Here is a 16,180-nt window from a genome sequence, read left to right on the forward strand (position 1 = left end):
TCCCAGACCAACAATGGAAAAATATCAAATTAAGGAAATGAAACAAACCTTGATGCAGGGATAGGGTAGAAAGAGAGAGATCATTTAGCACAAAGAAATCAGAACAGGTGAGAGTAATTTTTTATGTCTAGGTAGCTACAGTGGCAAACCTACATTTCATTAAAAGAGATCAGTCTCTGTTAGCTTACTAACTGGCACACTGGAATGAAATGCAGGGACAGGCAGAGTAGGGAGAAGGCAGCTGCCACCTGGGATTTCCGGTGAGACAAAATGAAATCAGATTATCAAATATAGGAATAAAATCCCTAAAACAAGTTTGCAACCTAGATGTTCCCTCCTCAATGCATTCTGCATGGTGAGTTACACTCACAAAACAGAAGTGTTGTTTGAAATATATATTTTCTGCAGGGGAAGGAAAAAAAACAACCTCTAACAAAACAGGATGTCACCTTGAGTAAACATATTTGTAAGGAATATCTATTTCGGAGAATCTTAGCACTTTACCCAGATGAAATGAAACATAGAATATACTGGAAATGTACTTTTTAGATGAGATCTGTTATAATTTAAGGTTTTGTTTGTTTGTTTGTTTCGTTTTGTTTTGAGATGGAGTCTCACTCTGTAGCCCAAGCTGGAGTACAGTGGTGTGGCTCACTGCAACCTCTGCCTCTGGGGCTCAAGCGATTCTCACGCCTCAGCCTCCCGAGTAGCTGGGACTACAGGCTTGTGCTACCATGCCCAGTTAATATTTTTTTGGGGGGGGGGATTTTAGTAGAGACAGGGTTTCACCATGTTGCCCAGGGTGGTCTTGAACTCCTGAGCTCAGGAGATCAGCCCCACTCGGCCTCCCAGAGTGCTGGGATTACAGGTATGAGACACCGTGCCTGGCCTAATTTAAGTTTTTTTTAATGTAATGTTGAAGATGCTTCAGAAATGACTAGTCACTCTCACGTGACTATACCACTGCTGCCTGAGGCACAGGTACCTTCCCTGTCCTGCACACCACAAAGCAACACAACTGACACGTCGTGGGCCCTCCACAGACACCTGTGGATGAACGTGCAGCCGTCACCATCCCCAGGACAGCACCCTGCACACCGGCCATGTGTTCAGAGGCCAGGCTGGCAGCAGTGTGCAATGGCAGCCCGCCTGCCTCCCTGCATCCCCCTTGGCCGAGGCACTCTGCAGCAGGGCGAGCCTGGGCTAGATGTGAGTCTCCTGTACCTGTACTGCCTTCTGCACCAAGGCAGCAGAGACCACAGTGGGCTTCAGAGATCAACAATAACGTAGCCCTCAAGGTTAACTCTAGGGCAGCTGTGCCTCCTGCAGGTCAAGCACTTCCAGTGGGGGTGTAGCTACCGTCTCTTGCCTGTAGCAGATCTCTCCTTGAGCGAGACAAGCTTGGAACGAGTAGAATACAGCTAAGCAATTTCTATTCATTCCCCTTTAAGAAAAATGCTTCATGACCCCAACTTGATGGACAGCAGAGAAGACAGCTTTGGAGAAGACAGTTTTTGAGTATTAAATATCCGGACTGGTTAGGATATTGGACAAGCCACCCCATGTGTGCTGGCTGGCCCCAAAAAAACAACTTTCTCCTTGACACCACACTGGGTTCACCTCTGTGTCAAGACACTGTGGTCCCTCGCATGTGCAGGGAAATGGCACACTGAGTCTGTAGCACTCATCTCATGAGCATATGTAACACAGAGGTGAGCTGGCCTTGGGTAGGTTATGTTCTTATAGGACTTCTGCACTGGTCATGTGCAAGCCCTGTGCCTCAAACCTGGCAGGTCAGAATTCGCAGTCACATCTCATAGAGGAAGCAGCTGATAAGGTCACAGAGCTGGTAAACAACAGAGTGGCGGGATGGGAAGGCTGGTACTAGACAGAGGTGGGGACCACATCACGTGGGGAAAGTGCTCCATGCTACCGCACGTGTCACCTTAAAATGGTTAATTCTGTTCTTTGAATTTCACCTCAATTAAATAAAAAAGTAACAGAGCAAATATGCACAAACATGATGACAAACATCAGGTGCCACGCACTGGGCCAGGCAGCAGGGTTACAGAATGCACAGGCCATGGCCCCATCCTGAAGCACTCGCCACGAGGTGCAGTTTGCTGGTGTTGTCAGCACTCTCTCACAGCCAAAACAGCAGGGGAGGAACAAACTCTTATGGGGACAGGGAACTGAGTCAGAAGAGGCTCAGAGAACTGGGGAATGATCAAAGGTCCCCTACGTGGGTCGGCGCTGCTGACTGCATGGTGGGAACTGCAAGGAAATGCATCCGCTCAACATCGAGGATGGCCGCTGTGTGCCGGGCACTATCCTACGCCTTGTTGGGAAGCCAAGTATTTATAACTTGTTGCCCTCATGAGACTCACAAGTAAGAAGGAAGATAAAGCCAGACACTCTCTTGAAAGTCTACTGTTAAAAGGACATTGTTCCTGATGGTTTAAGCAAAAAAGTGACATGGAAATTTAGAAAGACGTGAGAACTGGATGGGAGAAGAGGTTGAAAGGAGACTAGTTAGAAAGTTTCAGCAATGGTTGAGGGACATTCACAGATCTGGATTTGGGTGAGGACACTGGGAAGAGATGGGAGAAACAGAAAGACTAGAGGCAGAACAGAGAAGACTAGTGGGTGGGGCTGGGGTTTCCTGGCATCATGAGATCAGAAGACCTTAATTCATGTACAGGGCACAGGACAATGCCGGGGCCTGGAGTAAGTACTTAATAACTGTTACCTGCTGTTATTCTCACACTGAGCTTCATGTTCTCATGGTGACTTCACTTTTCCATTTTTCTGGACAGTGCACCTAGGGAGCTCTGGATCCTTCTCCCCACCATTGGAAGAGAAAAGCACGAAAGGAAACTGGGCCACAGGCCTGAGTGACAAAAGCAGGGCTTGTCTTTGTATTCCCTGTCTCCAGTTCAATGCAATGCAAACAAAACACTTTCAAAATATGCAGGGAACAAGTGAATGAATAAAGAACAAATGAACAAGTCAATACAAGAACAGCAATGACCTCTGATGCCCAAGCTCTGACAAAGCTGACCTATAAAACAATTGGAGAAACAGGTTTTTAAGGAAGAGCGCACAGGAGGAGGCGAAAGGTCCACATTTGCGCAAGAAGCTGAACGAGGAAATAAACCATACTGATGAAAATTCATTATGCTGAGAAGAACCAAAATATTTTCTCTTCCTGTTATCCCACAATCACTTCTCTTCAACCTGACAACTCTGTAATTAGAGCCCAAGTCCTTACGCTGCTGCTTTATTTTCCAAGTGGGGTCTGTCTTTCTGCAGCTGCAGAGGCTTCCTTCCAGGGCCCCCACGCCATAGGGCACATTGACTCCTGCCTGTCAGTATGAAACCAAGATGAGGAACATGGCCAGCTTCCTTGTGCTTCACCCCCCACTCACAGATACACAGCCCTTCCCTCATACAATTGGCTCCTCAAGAATGACAGGTAAGAGCCTGAGCGAGGTGGCTCACGCCTCTAATCCCAGCACTTTGGGAGGCCAAGGCGGGCAGACTGCTTGAGGACAGGAGTTCGAGACCAGCCTGGCCAACAGGGTGAAATCCCGTCTCTACTAAAAAAAGAAAAATTAGCTGGGCGTGATGGCACACGCCTGTAATCTAAGCTACTAGGGAGGTTGAGGCACGAGAATCGCTTGAACTCAAAGAGGCAGGGGCTGCAGTGAGCTGAGATTGTGCCACTGCACTCCAGCCTGGTGACAGAGTAGGACTCCAACTCAAATAATAATAATAATGATAGGTAAGAAAAATGTATGTTTTGGCAGATTAAAAAATAACCCTTTTTCCTATTATATATCTCCTATCCAATTACCCTATATGCTAGAATATATAGTACTTCTGCTAGACTACAATATATATGCCTGAAGAATCTCAGGTTTTACAAAATTCAATACTAAAAATAATAGAGCTTTTGGGAAATTTTGGTTAGGGCATTCCACTCAATACCTAAGGAACTTCAAAACAGAATCAAAAACAGTGACTGATAACCTGGAGAGTTAATATGGTCACCAAGGCAGGTGGCTCCACAGGGCTGGTGGTTACCACAGCAGATATTACAAACATACAAAAACCGCACGAAGAAAATGCAGCAATGTCCTCATTACAGAAAGACTGGCAGACACCGAGGGGGCACCGGAAGGATTATAACCCACTCTGAGCCAAGAGCCACAAGAGGCTGTGATGACAGCTCTCTGGGGAGGAGGCCTCAGAGACAGGCGATCATTGTGATTTCCTACACACACACACTGTCACAATGGCTCCGCTGAGGACTGCTTCTTGTCCTGCTCAAGGTCGTAAGTCTGCTCCTATGATTCTTGCTCTCTTTGCCTAAGAAAATGTGTACACGCCAATATAATATTTGCCTTCCACAGACATCTCGCCCCCTTTAAACACTCACAAGTGAGCTCACCTGCATCCCAGAACAGGGCACAGGATTTCAGGCTGTCCTCAGTGCAACTGGTCTGAGTGGGCCATACGCCACGGTGAGGTCACCTGCTGATCCCCCAGCGAGGCAGGCCTGGCACCACAGCAGAGGCTGGGCCACGTCAGGCTTTCCCCATCCCACACCCAGACCTTCAGCAAGACAATTCCCAGAGAAAGGTACGGCCATAGAATGAAACCACAGAAAGGTGCAAATACTTACATATAATAGGTTGGATAGAGTCCTTCAAAATACCAGCAATGCTTTTTGGCTTCCGTGCACTGCAAATAGAAGCAAGAAAAAGTTTATCAGCACTCAGGAATCTGCATGTTGCTGAGTAGCTCTCACAAAGGCAGCAAAGAAGGATGAGAGGATACAGCTTAACCCATGAAAAGCTGGGATATCGGGGCAGACAATGCATTACAGGGAGAGCCGCCCCCTTTCTCATGACTTTCTATTTCTTTAAAACATCTGTTTTTCTATTTTTTCGTAGGCTTTCATATCTCTATATACACTGAGTGTCAGCATTTTATTAAAAAGGTAAATTAAAGACAATCCACTGTTTAAAATGTACTTGGTATGATACTTCAGATTACACAAGAATGCTAGAAATAAAGCACTGCAAAGATTGCCACTGCCCCCCAATTTCTGTTTTAGAAAGACATCTCCAATAGATTTAGCATTTCCAGAGCTGTATATTTCAGAATATGCTAAAGCCGCACTCCGACCTATGTCTGCCAGATGCTATCAGTTACGGTTCACTCCTGGCCCTCTCACGAGAGTGCAGGAAGAGAAAGGAGGAACAAGGAAAGACAATGGGAGCCTCTCCTGGGCCTTCCAGGTTAAGTCCAGCTCCTAACATCCCGGAGGCAGGGCCCAGCTCCACAGGGCAGGGCAGGGCAGGTGAGTGTGCACAGGCATCGGAGCAGGGGCCAGATGCCACCTGGAGGCTCTCACAAACCTCCAGCAAGTGAGGCAGGCCAGCATCCCCACTGCTCAGGGAGCTCTCTATGCAGAGATGCTCTTCCTATCTGAACAAGGCTTTTCTAAAATTATTCCATTCATGCTGTCATTTTTGTTTTAAATTCACAACTTCCTACCTCCATGATCTAGTTTATTGGCCCCCATGTGTAAATAAAACCTTCAAAACATTATGGTGCAAAGCTCCCAGCAGCAGGAACACTGGCAAAGGCACGGCAAACAAAGCTTTCTTTGGGCAAGGCAGGGCCGTCCTGCCCAGAGCCCCTCCTCCGATGGGAGGGTGGCTGGATCAGCTCCCTCTTAGCCCGTCCGCAGCCCCAGCAGGTGGACAGCAATCCCCTCCTGCCACAATTGCCCTGCAGCTGGAATGGAGTTAGAGACAGGCCCCACACCTACAGTGGCATGCCATGGGAGAGGTGAGTGCCATCGTCACGCTGGCGACATTTGATGGGTTATGAAAATGACGTGAACCCCTGAATTTTGGAGTATGTGCTTTAAGACACTCAGAAGCATACTCTGGCAGCCTGGAGTGACCTAGTTTTATTAACGGAAAATGAGTTTTATTTAGACTAGGTTAGGTCCTGTCCAGTTTAAGAAATGAAGCTCAGACAGCTGACGAAATCAATTTATTTTGGCAAGGAAGAGCAATTTCAGGTCTCTGCCCCAAATTACAATTCATTTCACTAGAGTCTTCTGTGATAAACGGAGAAACCAGGCCTGCCTTCCATGTGTCACTTTAAAACGGGTCTCCCTTATTCTCCATCACCGCCACCGACAGTCAAACATTTCTGGAACCTGACACTTAAGTTCCACGCAACCAAGAAGTGAGGCCAGGGAACATCAGAACTCAAGCCTGAAGAGCCCTCCCTGCCTGGGGCCTGGCTGCTCCACGGCTTCTCCTCAGAGACAGGCCACAGCCACGCAGCGAGAGCCGGGCGCACAGCTGGCACTGGAAACAAGGACAGGCTCTGGCCTCTGCAGTGGCCTTTTCTGCAATTCCTCTTGGTCTACAGCGTTTCCAGATCCAAAGCAGTCACTTGATACTCTGGCAGCACACCTCCATCACTAACGCACTGCATTTCAGAAAGAACTTTTTCTTCCAACCAGACAAAATAATGCCACACATCTGAATGCACATTGTCTCTGGGATACAGCAATATGACAAATACCACTTTACATATTAAGGCACCAGAGCCCTTGGTGGGTGTCTTCTTCTGGGTCACACAGCTTCTTTGTGGTAGCAAAATAGCCCCCAGCACAGTGTCCTCTGCACTCAAGAGAGCTCCCTGAGGAACCCACTCTGCCCACCTCCAGCAAGAACAAAGGCCTCTGAGAACTGGTGTGAGATGATCCCCAAGATATGGTGTTAGTGAAAAAGCATATGCAAAAACAAAAACATACGTCCAGTATGCCATCCTTGATGCAAAAGGAAACATGTACATTTGGCCTGCTTTATACAAAAAGAATCACAGTTTGCACACATCAAAACATCACATGTATCCCATAAATATGTACAATTATTATGTATCAATAAATTTTTTTTCAAAACAAATCACAGGAAGGATAGTGTCAAAATTGATCACAACAACTGGGTCATTCTTGTCATACCCAACTAACAGAGTCAAGGCCAGAGGGGCAAAGCACTCAGGGCACATAGCACTGCTCCAAAAAGTTATTCTTGGCAAGCCTGGCCGCTGAAACTGCCTGCCTTGACTCTCAGACTAGCTTACCCAGCCCCATCACACACCAGAGAGGGCTTGTCAGCTCCCCAAAACTTTACTTAGTGCCAATGAACAACTCTCTTTCAAAAAATCCCTTACATTTCTCCTTTTTATAAAACTTCTAAACTTCTCTTTGTTCTTCAGACATACTGAAGACCACGCAATATATGGCCCAGACTGCAATGCTCACTTCTTAAACAAAATGTTTTAAATTTAGATGTGTCTCTGTAAAAACTAATGAAAATGCTTACCTGTGGGGGGTGGGTGGAGTGGAGTGGAAAAGACAGGGACAAGAGCCAAATTCATCTGAGTATATCTTTTTACATAGTTTGACTTTTGAAATGTTTTTTCATATTCAGATAATAAAGTAGAAAGTATTTTTTAAAATCACTTCTCAGCTGAAAAGATTTATAAAAGACTATCGTGACATGATCACACATGTCCCCTTTAGGCCAGGGACAACAGGGACAACTAAGCAGGGTAGATGCCTGTGAGGTCAGTGTTCACAGGAGACTCGCACAGACACGCACTCTTCTGGGGGCCCTTCTGGGTGAAGGGCACCATTTCCATCCTACTCTTCTTCCCACGTTTTTCTGGGATATTGCCTAACTTCACAGCTGCCTACTTGTTGGTTACTCTTGCTAATAACCTTTTATCGTCTCTCATTAAGCTACACAAAAAAAACATTTTGAAAAATTTAACCCCAGTTTGTTCCTTTACAAAAACTGTTCTTAAGAAAATATTAAGGCTACAAATCTTGAAACATAAAGTACCTTTAAACAGAGTTACCTTGCATTAAGCTGTAGTTCCATTTTGTTGCTGTTGAAATTATTGTGTTTGAAATTTGCTAATATCCTGGAAACTGCTTCACTGTTTTTGGTAGCTGGACTTTTGTAGTAGCTTTCTCCTGAGGAATATCAACATCGTAATAATACAGACATACACTATCTCACTACAGTTAATGCAGGGCATGATTCCATTTGATGGTCAGATAATATGAAGAACGCAAAGTCACAGGTCTCATTATTCAACTGAAAAATGCCAAAATGAGGACTCAGAAGTCCTGATAAGTTGTAGTTGAGCCTTTCCTTCAACAAATGCTTGCTAACTGAACACCAGGTGTCAGAGTCAGCCTGTCCAATCCAGGAGGACGCAGCCTTGTGATGGGAATGGAGACCAGGAGGTGGAGAGGCACACGCCTGCCCGAGGAGCCCACGGTTGAGACGGGTGCTGCCAAGTCGAAGTCTGATGAGAAAGGCAGTCTCCGCCTACCAAGTCCAAACTCCAAATCCAGCATCAGCACCAGGACTCAGGACAAAGCCAGACAGCTGGAACTGTGGTCAAAGGGGAGTTTGCCAGGGACAAGTAAGAGGTATCTTCAGAGTACTCCGAACCACCAGCAGGCACGCAGATGTGGCCTCACAAGCAAGTGGGAGGAGGCAGAAAGAAGGCCCCGTGTTGGGTCACACGGAAGCACCAGAGTCAACGGGCAAAGGGGAAGCCACAGGGAAAGGAGGAGCTAAAGAACCAGAGCTCTGGGTTCTGAACCTGACTGCAACCTGCCAGTCACACCACCAGCCAGTCTGGGTCTCAGTCTCCTCATTTGTAAGAGTATGGACTCTCTTCCCTGCTTTATGAAGAAACTGAGATTGAATGCATTGAAATGCCTGGCCAGACTAGGGCATCATTTCCTCATCCCACACCAGCTAGCACCTCTGTCCCTAACTGTGTCTTCTCTGGAACAAACAACTTCCAAGGCTCATCTTATGTGTTCTTCTATCATCTAAGCAGAAGCAATGCTTCCAAACCTCTTGAGAACAAAGATTCTAAATATGTAATGCCTTACATGTGTACAGTATTTAGTTTTCCAAAATCTCCCTAAAAGGAACAAACCTCTCTAAAAAAAAAAAAACCTTAAAAATGTATGGAAACTAATGGGGGAAAAAGTGAATTTCCAGGTTTTATGCCCACTCTGGAAAAGTCAGTCTACCCATTTTGCGAAGATACTTCACCATGATTTCTTAAGGATCAACCATCTCTGGAAACAGAAATTGTGTGTGTGAGGAGAGGTCGACTGCTTTCTGTTACCTAGCAGGCATCCTCAGTGTTCAGGAAGCTGTCCTGGGCTCTGGGAAAACAGCAGCCCTGCCTGAGTGCCTGTGGGATACTCCCTCCATGTGCACAGCAGAGACAATACATAGAGCCACATGCTTCTTGAAGAGCTCATGAAAACAGTAACATACAACTTACAAACTATGAACACAGCAGAAGGTGTGGGCTCACGAGGAAACCTTCAGCAGCAACTCCCTTGACGGCATCTACGTTTCACACTGGAGAGGCCTAAAAGACGTCTCTGCTCAGGATGGACTCCGGACGCCTGTGGTTCAAGGACTAGGGTATCTATAGATGTAGTTCAGCCATCCCAAATATAGTTATCCCTATTTAGGCAGGATCTAAATAAGCCCCAGAGAATAAACCCTTGCTGATCTCCACTAGTAATCCTCATAGTAACATAAACTACTCCTCCCTGTGCACTGAGTGAGGAAGGACGCAGGACACCACTGATGATGAGTGCTTCTCCCTTTTCTATCCCAGGCTAAAACAGAGCCACACCATAGGCAGGCACAGCTGACTTGGTAGGAACGGAAGCTTATGACTCTGGGACATGAGGGAGTGGAGAGCAGGGTCAAGGATCCAAAACAACATGGATTTTACCTAAATTCCACCTGTTTTGCTTTTGTTAAGTTCAGGGGATAAGGTGAGATCCTTAGATAAATAGCAGACAAACTTGCAAACCAGCAGCTCACTGACAGGACTCGTCTCACTGACCTCTGGAAAGTAAGGATCCTTACGTTACTTATCGCGGCAACGGCTTTGGTCAACAGTCTGTCCCGGGCCAGAAGTCCAGCGTTTGCTTCAGGATGGTGGGACGGCCCCAAGGAAGATCAGCCCAAGGATTCCGTCTTTTTCAAAAGGGAGGGGCCCCCTGCTGTGCCTCGCACTGCTTTTGCATTCATCAAAAGCTGAACTTGACACACAGGCAATGAGATCCCAGCTGCTTTCAGCTCAAGCCCAATTAGAGTGGGCTCGTTACACTCCGCACAGGCTGAGAACAAAGGGAGCCTCGCGGGTGCTGGCAGGCTTGATGCTCAGGACCAGGGACAGAAGCAGAGGGCAGGGGGTAGCCTGCTCAATGCACAGAGAAAAATCTATGCAGGCAATGACAGGCAATTATCTCAAGGTCTCTGAATTTCAATTAATAAATAGGACCGACCATGCTTTAAATTCCTGTACTGGAATTTCAATCAGTTCCCTTAATGCTAATTACTTAATCCCCAGGTTTATGGACATTCTGTTTCTCAGGAATGTCTTATCTCCAAGAAAACTTGATTTTTTAGAGATGAGAGTATGAGGTTTCTCACAAGCACCATTTCTTAGAGGGAAGAAAGCAGACAAACTCTTAAGAAAATAACAGAAATAAAAGATCCCCTGTCCTATAGAAGAAACCACACCTGAAATTCATACACGGCCAGCAAATAACAATCAGAGATGAGGCATTATCGTGGAGATTCTGGGGATGCAGGCTGTAAACCTTAAACGAATCCCAACCACAGATCCCGGGGGAAATTCTGTCAACTCTCCTAGACTCTGAACAGCTGGTCTGCTTTACCTGCTTTTGTGTTCAACAGAAGGACAGGGGAGGAGACCTCCTCACGGCCCCTCATTCCAGTAGGTAAAAAGCCTCATCCTCAGCAGGTGAAAATTAATCAGTAACCAAACTTAAAAGGTAGAGGCAAAGGAAACTATCTAAATATAATAGGGCTGATATCTTTAAACAATAAAGACTTTACATGATTCAATGAGAAAAAGAAAAATTCCAACAGGAAAAAAAATAAAAGTGATATGGAAATTTTTCAAAGAAACACAAAAGGCCAATAAACCTATTTTAACAGACAATATTCATTAATAACCAAATATAAATCACCATAGTATGGTTTTTAACCCATCAAATTGGTAATTAAAAAAATCCCATAGTACCCTTTGTAGACAAGGGCATGAGGGGGAAAAAAAAATCACATAATTCTGTTGGGAAAACAAAATGTCTCAAGAAGACAATTTTTCAATATATATAAAAAATCTTTAAAATGTACGTAATTTCAGCAAGTTTAAACAACTGAGAACAAATGTTATTTAAAAAACTAGAAATAACCAACATTTTCAAAATGGGTTTTCCTAACAAAATTATAAGACATCCAAAAGATGTATTTGTAGGTATTTACTATCAGAATGTAGACAAACATAATTAGGAATATTTTGCTAAGATAAAAAGATCAATAAAGTAGTACATCTAGAATTCTATTTTTTGTTATACATTATAGGAAACAGAAAATAATATGGAAAGCCATGTACCAAAATACTGACAACTAATTATGTTTTACTTGGTACTAGAGATGATTTTTTGGGAAACAGAAAATAATATGGAAAGCCATGTACCGAAATACTGACAACTAATTATGTCTTACTTGGTACTAGAGATGATTGTTTTCCACTATACATTCTGTTAGTCAGTCTCCAAGTTTTCTGTACAGAACTTGTACATTTTATTTTAAAATCTCTATTAAATTTTACTTTAAAATGCAGACTACTTAGTACCCAAAAAAGAAGTGAAAACTGGATATGAAAAGACATTTAAACCAGCCTGGCCAACATGGTAAAACCCCATCTGTACTAAAAATACAAAAATTAGCTGGGCATGGTGGCGCATGCCTGTAATCCCAGCTGCTCGGGAGGCTGAGGCAGGAAAAATCACTTGAACCCGGGAAGCGGAGGTTGCAGTGAGCTGAGATCGCACCACTGCACTCCGGCCCAGGCAACAGAGCAAGCTCTGTCTCAAAAAAAAGAAAAGAAAAATATTTAAAATAAGAAAATATAACTGTTAACAAGAAAGAACATTCTCCAGCTAGGAATGAAATAAAAATTAACAGATAAAGTTTGTGAAATAATATACAAGGCTAGAAAGGGTGTACTCAAACAAATACAGAGTCAGCAATTAAAGCTGTATTCATAGAAAGTTTATCATGGAAAATGTTCATTTCATATAGTTAATTTAAACACATTGTATATATTTAATTTCAACAATGTAAAAATAAACATATTCATAGAAGAATGAATGTAACAGCATAAGCCTAAATTCACAGTGTTATATTTGGATGGTGCGATTTCTTTTTAAAATATCTCTCTACTGAAGCCTTCAATTCTGATGATAGAGGCTGTTGTGGCAAGAGACAAGGGACACATAAGAGTCCTCAATGGGCCGGACGCAGTGGCTTATGCCTATAATCCCAACACTTTGGGAGGCCAAGGCTGGCAGATCACAAGGTCAGGAGATCGAGACCATCCTGGCTAACACAGTGAAACCCCATTCTCTACTAGAAATACAAAAAATTAGCCGGGTGTGGTGGTGCTTGCCTGTAGTCTCAGCTACTTGGGAGGCTGAGGCAGGAGAATCGCTTGAACCTGGGAGGCAGAGGTTGCAGTGAGCTGAGATGGGGCCACTGTACTCTGGCCTGGGTGACAGAGAGACATTCCATCTCAAAAAAAAAAAACAAAAAAGTCCTCAGTGAGTGCAAAGGACTGGATTCACTGCAAGACCCAACACACATGTGCACCCAGGAGCTCCCACTCATGTCCACTGAACACAAGCATTCTGAAAACTATGCTATCTTTTAAAACATAATTATCAATATAAATCACATTTTATGATACTTGGATCAGGTGATCCAAGTTCTAGCTCAATTTACTTAGCTTTAGTTTATACACTATAAAATCACTCATTTTCAAGGTACAGTTTGATGAGTTTTAGGAAAGGTATACAGCTGTGCCTCCACCACCCCAATCCAGCTTCAGAACCTTTCCTTCACTTCAGAGAGTTCCCTCATGTTGTTCTGTAGTCAATTCCAACTCCTACCCCAGCCCCCAGGCAATACTGATCTGCTTTCTATCTTTATCCATAGTCTTGCCTTTGCTATATGGTTCAATTAAAGAAAATCATACAACTTACAGTCTCTTATGTCTGGATTGCATGTTGCTGCATATACCAGCAATTCATTCCTTTCTAGTGTTGAACAATATTCCATTCTATGAAGGCACCACATTTTGTTTATCCATTCACCAGCTCATGGATATCTGGGTTGATACTGCATTTTGGTTGCTATCAATAATGCTGCTATATCCATTTGTATCCAGGTCCTTGCATGGACAGATGTCTTAATTTCTTGGGTACACACCAAGAAAAGTGGAATGGGTACGTACATTCCACTCCAAGACCTGGAGTGGAACTGTCAGGTCACACAGTAACTCCTTACATAACTTGTTGAGAGATCGTCAAACTATTTTGAAAGCAGCTGCACTACTTTACATTCCCATCAACAATCTAAGAGGGCTCCAGTCTCTCCACATCGTCACTAACACTTATTATCTGTTTTTTGGTATTAGCCATCTGGTACTGTACTGGTATCTCATCGTGATTTTAATTGGTATTTCCCTAATGACCAATGATGTAGAGACTCTTTTTATTCCAGCTCAATGAGAAGGCAAAAACCAGTAGCTGCCATACATGGAATGCCTGTGATCCAACAGGTGTTTTTCATGTGAAATCTCACTTAACATCGTAACAACCCTGAGAATTAGGTGGTTTACAAATGAGGAAACTAAGGTCTCAGAGAGGTGAACTGACTTGCAAAGGTGACACAGGAGCAAGCTGAAAGTCGGTATTTGACTTTAGGTCTGTTGGTTTCCAAAGTCTGTGTGCTTTCTGTGGTAATGTCTAGAAGCTGCAGTTTTCTGTGTCATCATAATCCACGATCCACCCTTTGGAATATCTGTCACATCATGCGCATGGAACTGGAATGAGATTTATTGTAGGCATTATTTTGCTATATAGAAGAAAACTAAAATGACTGAATCCACATGAAAGACCCTATCTCCATGCCCCCAAAATAACCTTTTATGAGTTATTAGGAATTCTACCTTTCAGCGTTCCTCAACTCTCAACACTGTCAATTACTACATCTCCAGGAGCAGAAATCAAACACAAGTGTGCCCAGCAGCTTTGCTAAGGAGACTGTCTCTGCAATCAGCATGGCCAGCCCACCACGAACAAACCACAAGAGAAAGGAAAGGAGCAAAACCAAGGAGCCCAAAGCCCACCAGGGTGCAAACCATGAAGCATCCTTTCACTCTCAGAAATGACTTTTTAGCTGCCAAAAATACTTACAGGTGCCATTTTAGGCAAAGAACTATAGAAAATGAATGTAAGGCCTGCAGCCAAAAGTGTTCACGTGACAAATTTTCCAAATGCCAAAAAACATCATTCATTCAAAAAACTGATGACTGGGAGACTTCATTAGAATGGCTTGAAAGCAGCGATAACAGATGGAAATATCAGTGCTACTGTTATCTGCTGGCAATAAATGAATATGATCATCCTTTGTTATGGGCTCAATTCCAACAAAATCTATGAACAGGACCAAACTTTTGAATGCTCTCCTTAAAGGCCTAATCCAGAAAGGTATTTTATTTATTTTATTTTATCTTATCTTATCTTATCTTGAGAGGGAGTCTCGCTCTGTCACCCACGCTAGAGGGCAGTGGTGCAATCTTGGCTCACAGCAACCTCTGCCTCCTGGGTTCAAGCGATTCTCTTGCTCCAGTCTCCTGAGTAGCTGGGATTACAGGCATGCACCACCACACCTGACTAATTTTTTTGTATTTTTAGTAGAGATGGGGTTGCGCCCTATTGGCCAGGCTGGTCTTGAACTCCTGACCTCAGGGGATCCGCCCGCCTCACCCTCCCAAAGTGCTATGATTACAGGCATGAGTCACCGCGCCCAGAAAAAGCTCTTTTTTTGATGTAATTGCAGAGTGCAAGAATAACATTACGAAAAAAAAGTCAACAGATCAGCTCTGCTACCTCCTAATCTATGATTTGGGCACCCGGCTTTGACAATCTCATACATGACTGAGAAGAGTAACAGGCTTGTTGTTTCCAACTACTGTGCCCCCAAAATGAAATAACTGAGATAAGTACCAAAAGACTACTCTCCTCCAGTTGGGCCTAAATCTTGGCCAGCAGATCCAAAACTCAACCACCACACTTAAGAGAAAATATCAACTTCTTACCTTTCGCTGACAGAAATGCCCAGAAAGATTACTAAGTGGAGCAGCTTCAAAAGCAAAATGCCAAAAAATGCATAAGGATTTTCGCACTCAGGTTGTGTACTACCCTACCTATTTGACTTCTATTTTAGAACAAAAATGTGTTGGATTCTCTGATGACATATATTTCTGTAACTCTAGATTCTAACTGTAAAGAGCACAAGCAATTGAAAAGCTGAGATGTGACTAAAATCTGACTAAAGGCTGAATAAATGATGGTATTACCCACATTTAAAGACAATGTGACTTACTAAAATAAACACACACAGCACCTGCTGCATGCCTGCTTCCAGGCCTGAACAGTGATCTAACCATGGTCAGGTCACCAAAGGTCTCTAAGCTTTGGTTCTTTGTCTACAGAATGCAGAGTGGTATTTCTGTCTTGCCTTGAGGTTTACATGAAACAGCACATGCGAACCACCCGGCACATGCCCACTATTCTAGGAGGCCCCTGCTAAGTCATTACATTGTGTGCTGTGTGGGTTTATTCTTGAGAATCATGGTCAAGTAAAGCTCAACCTAAAGATGCAGTTAACATTCTCTACAACCTACTTTTATGTCTCTATGAAGAGTGAGAATATGGAACCTGTGATCCAAAATGAATCAGGAAAAAAAAAATACCCCAGAAGTTTAGAAACTACACTAGTTACAACCACCAGCTTGGAAATGATACTCTGGTGTGGAAAAATACAGCTCAAAGCAATCTGAGGGAGCTTCCTCCCCTTTCCATGGAAGTTTTCATGACTTATGGCACACCCTGTCAGCATTCTCTTCCCAGGAAGGTACTAGGAAGCAC

The 16,180-nt window shown here is 43.9% G+C and overlaps 1 protein-coding gene across 1 annotated transcript in view; it reads right to left on the reverse strand.

Moving 5' to 3' along the window:
- The window catches only part of VOPP1 (VOPP1 WW domain binding protein), a 104,650-nt gene that overhangs the window by 48,573 nt on the left and 39,897 nt on the right, over positions 1-16,180 (reverse strand). Inside the window, exon 2 of the mRNA XM_003895970.5 lies at positions 4,688-4,746. Within this exon, the coding sequence (XP_003896019.3) occupies positions 4,688-4,746 (59 nt within the window). The remainder of the gene's footprint in view (positions 1-4,687; positions 4,747-16,180) is intronic.

The sequence above is a fragment of the Papio anubis genome, chromosome 4, assembly GCF_008728515.1.
Source record: "Papio anubis isolate 15944 chromosome 4, Panubis1.0, whole genome shotgun sequence".
Lineage (NCBI taxonomy): Eukaryota > Metazoa > Chordata > Mammalia > Primates > Cercopithecidae > Papio > Papio anubis.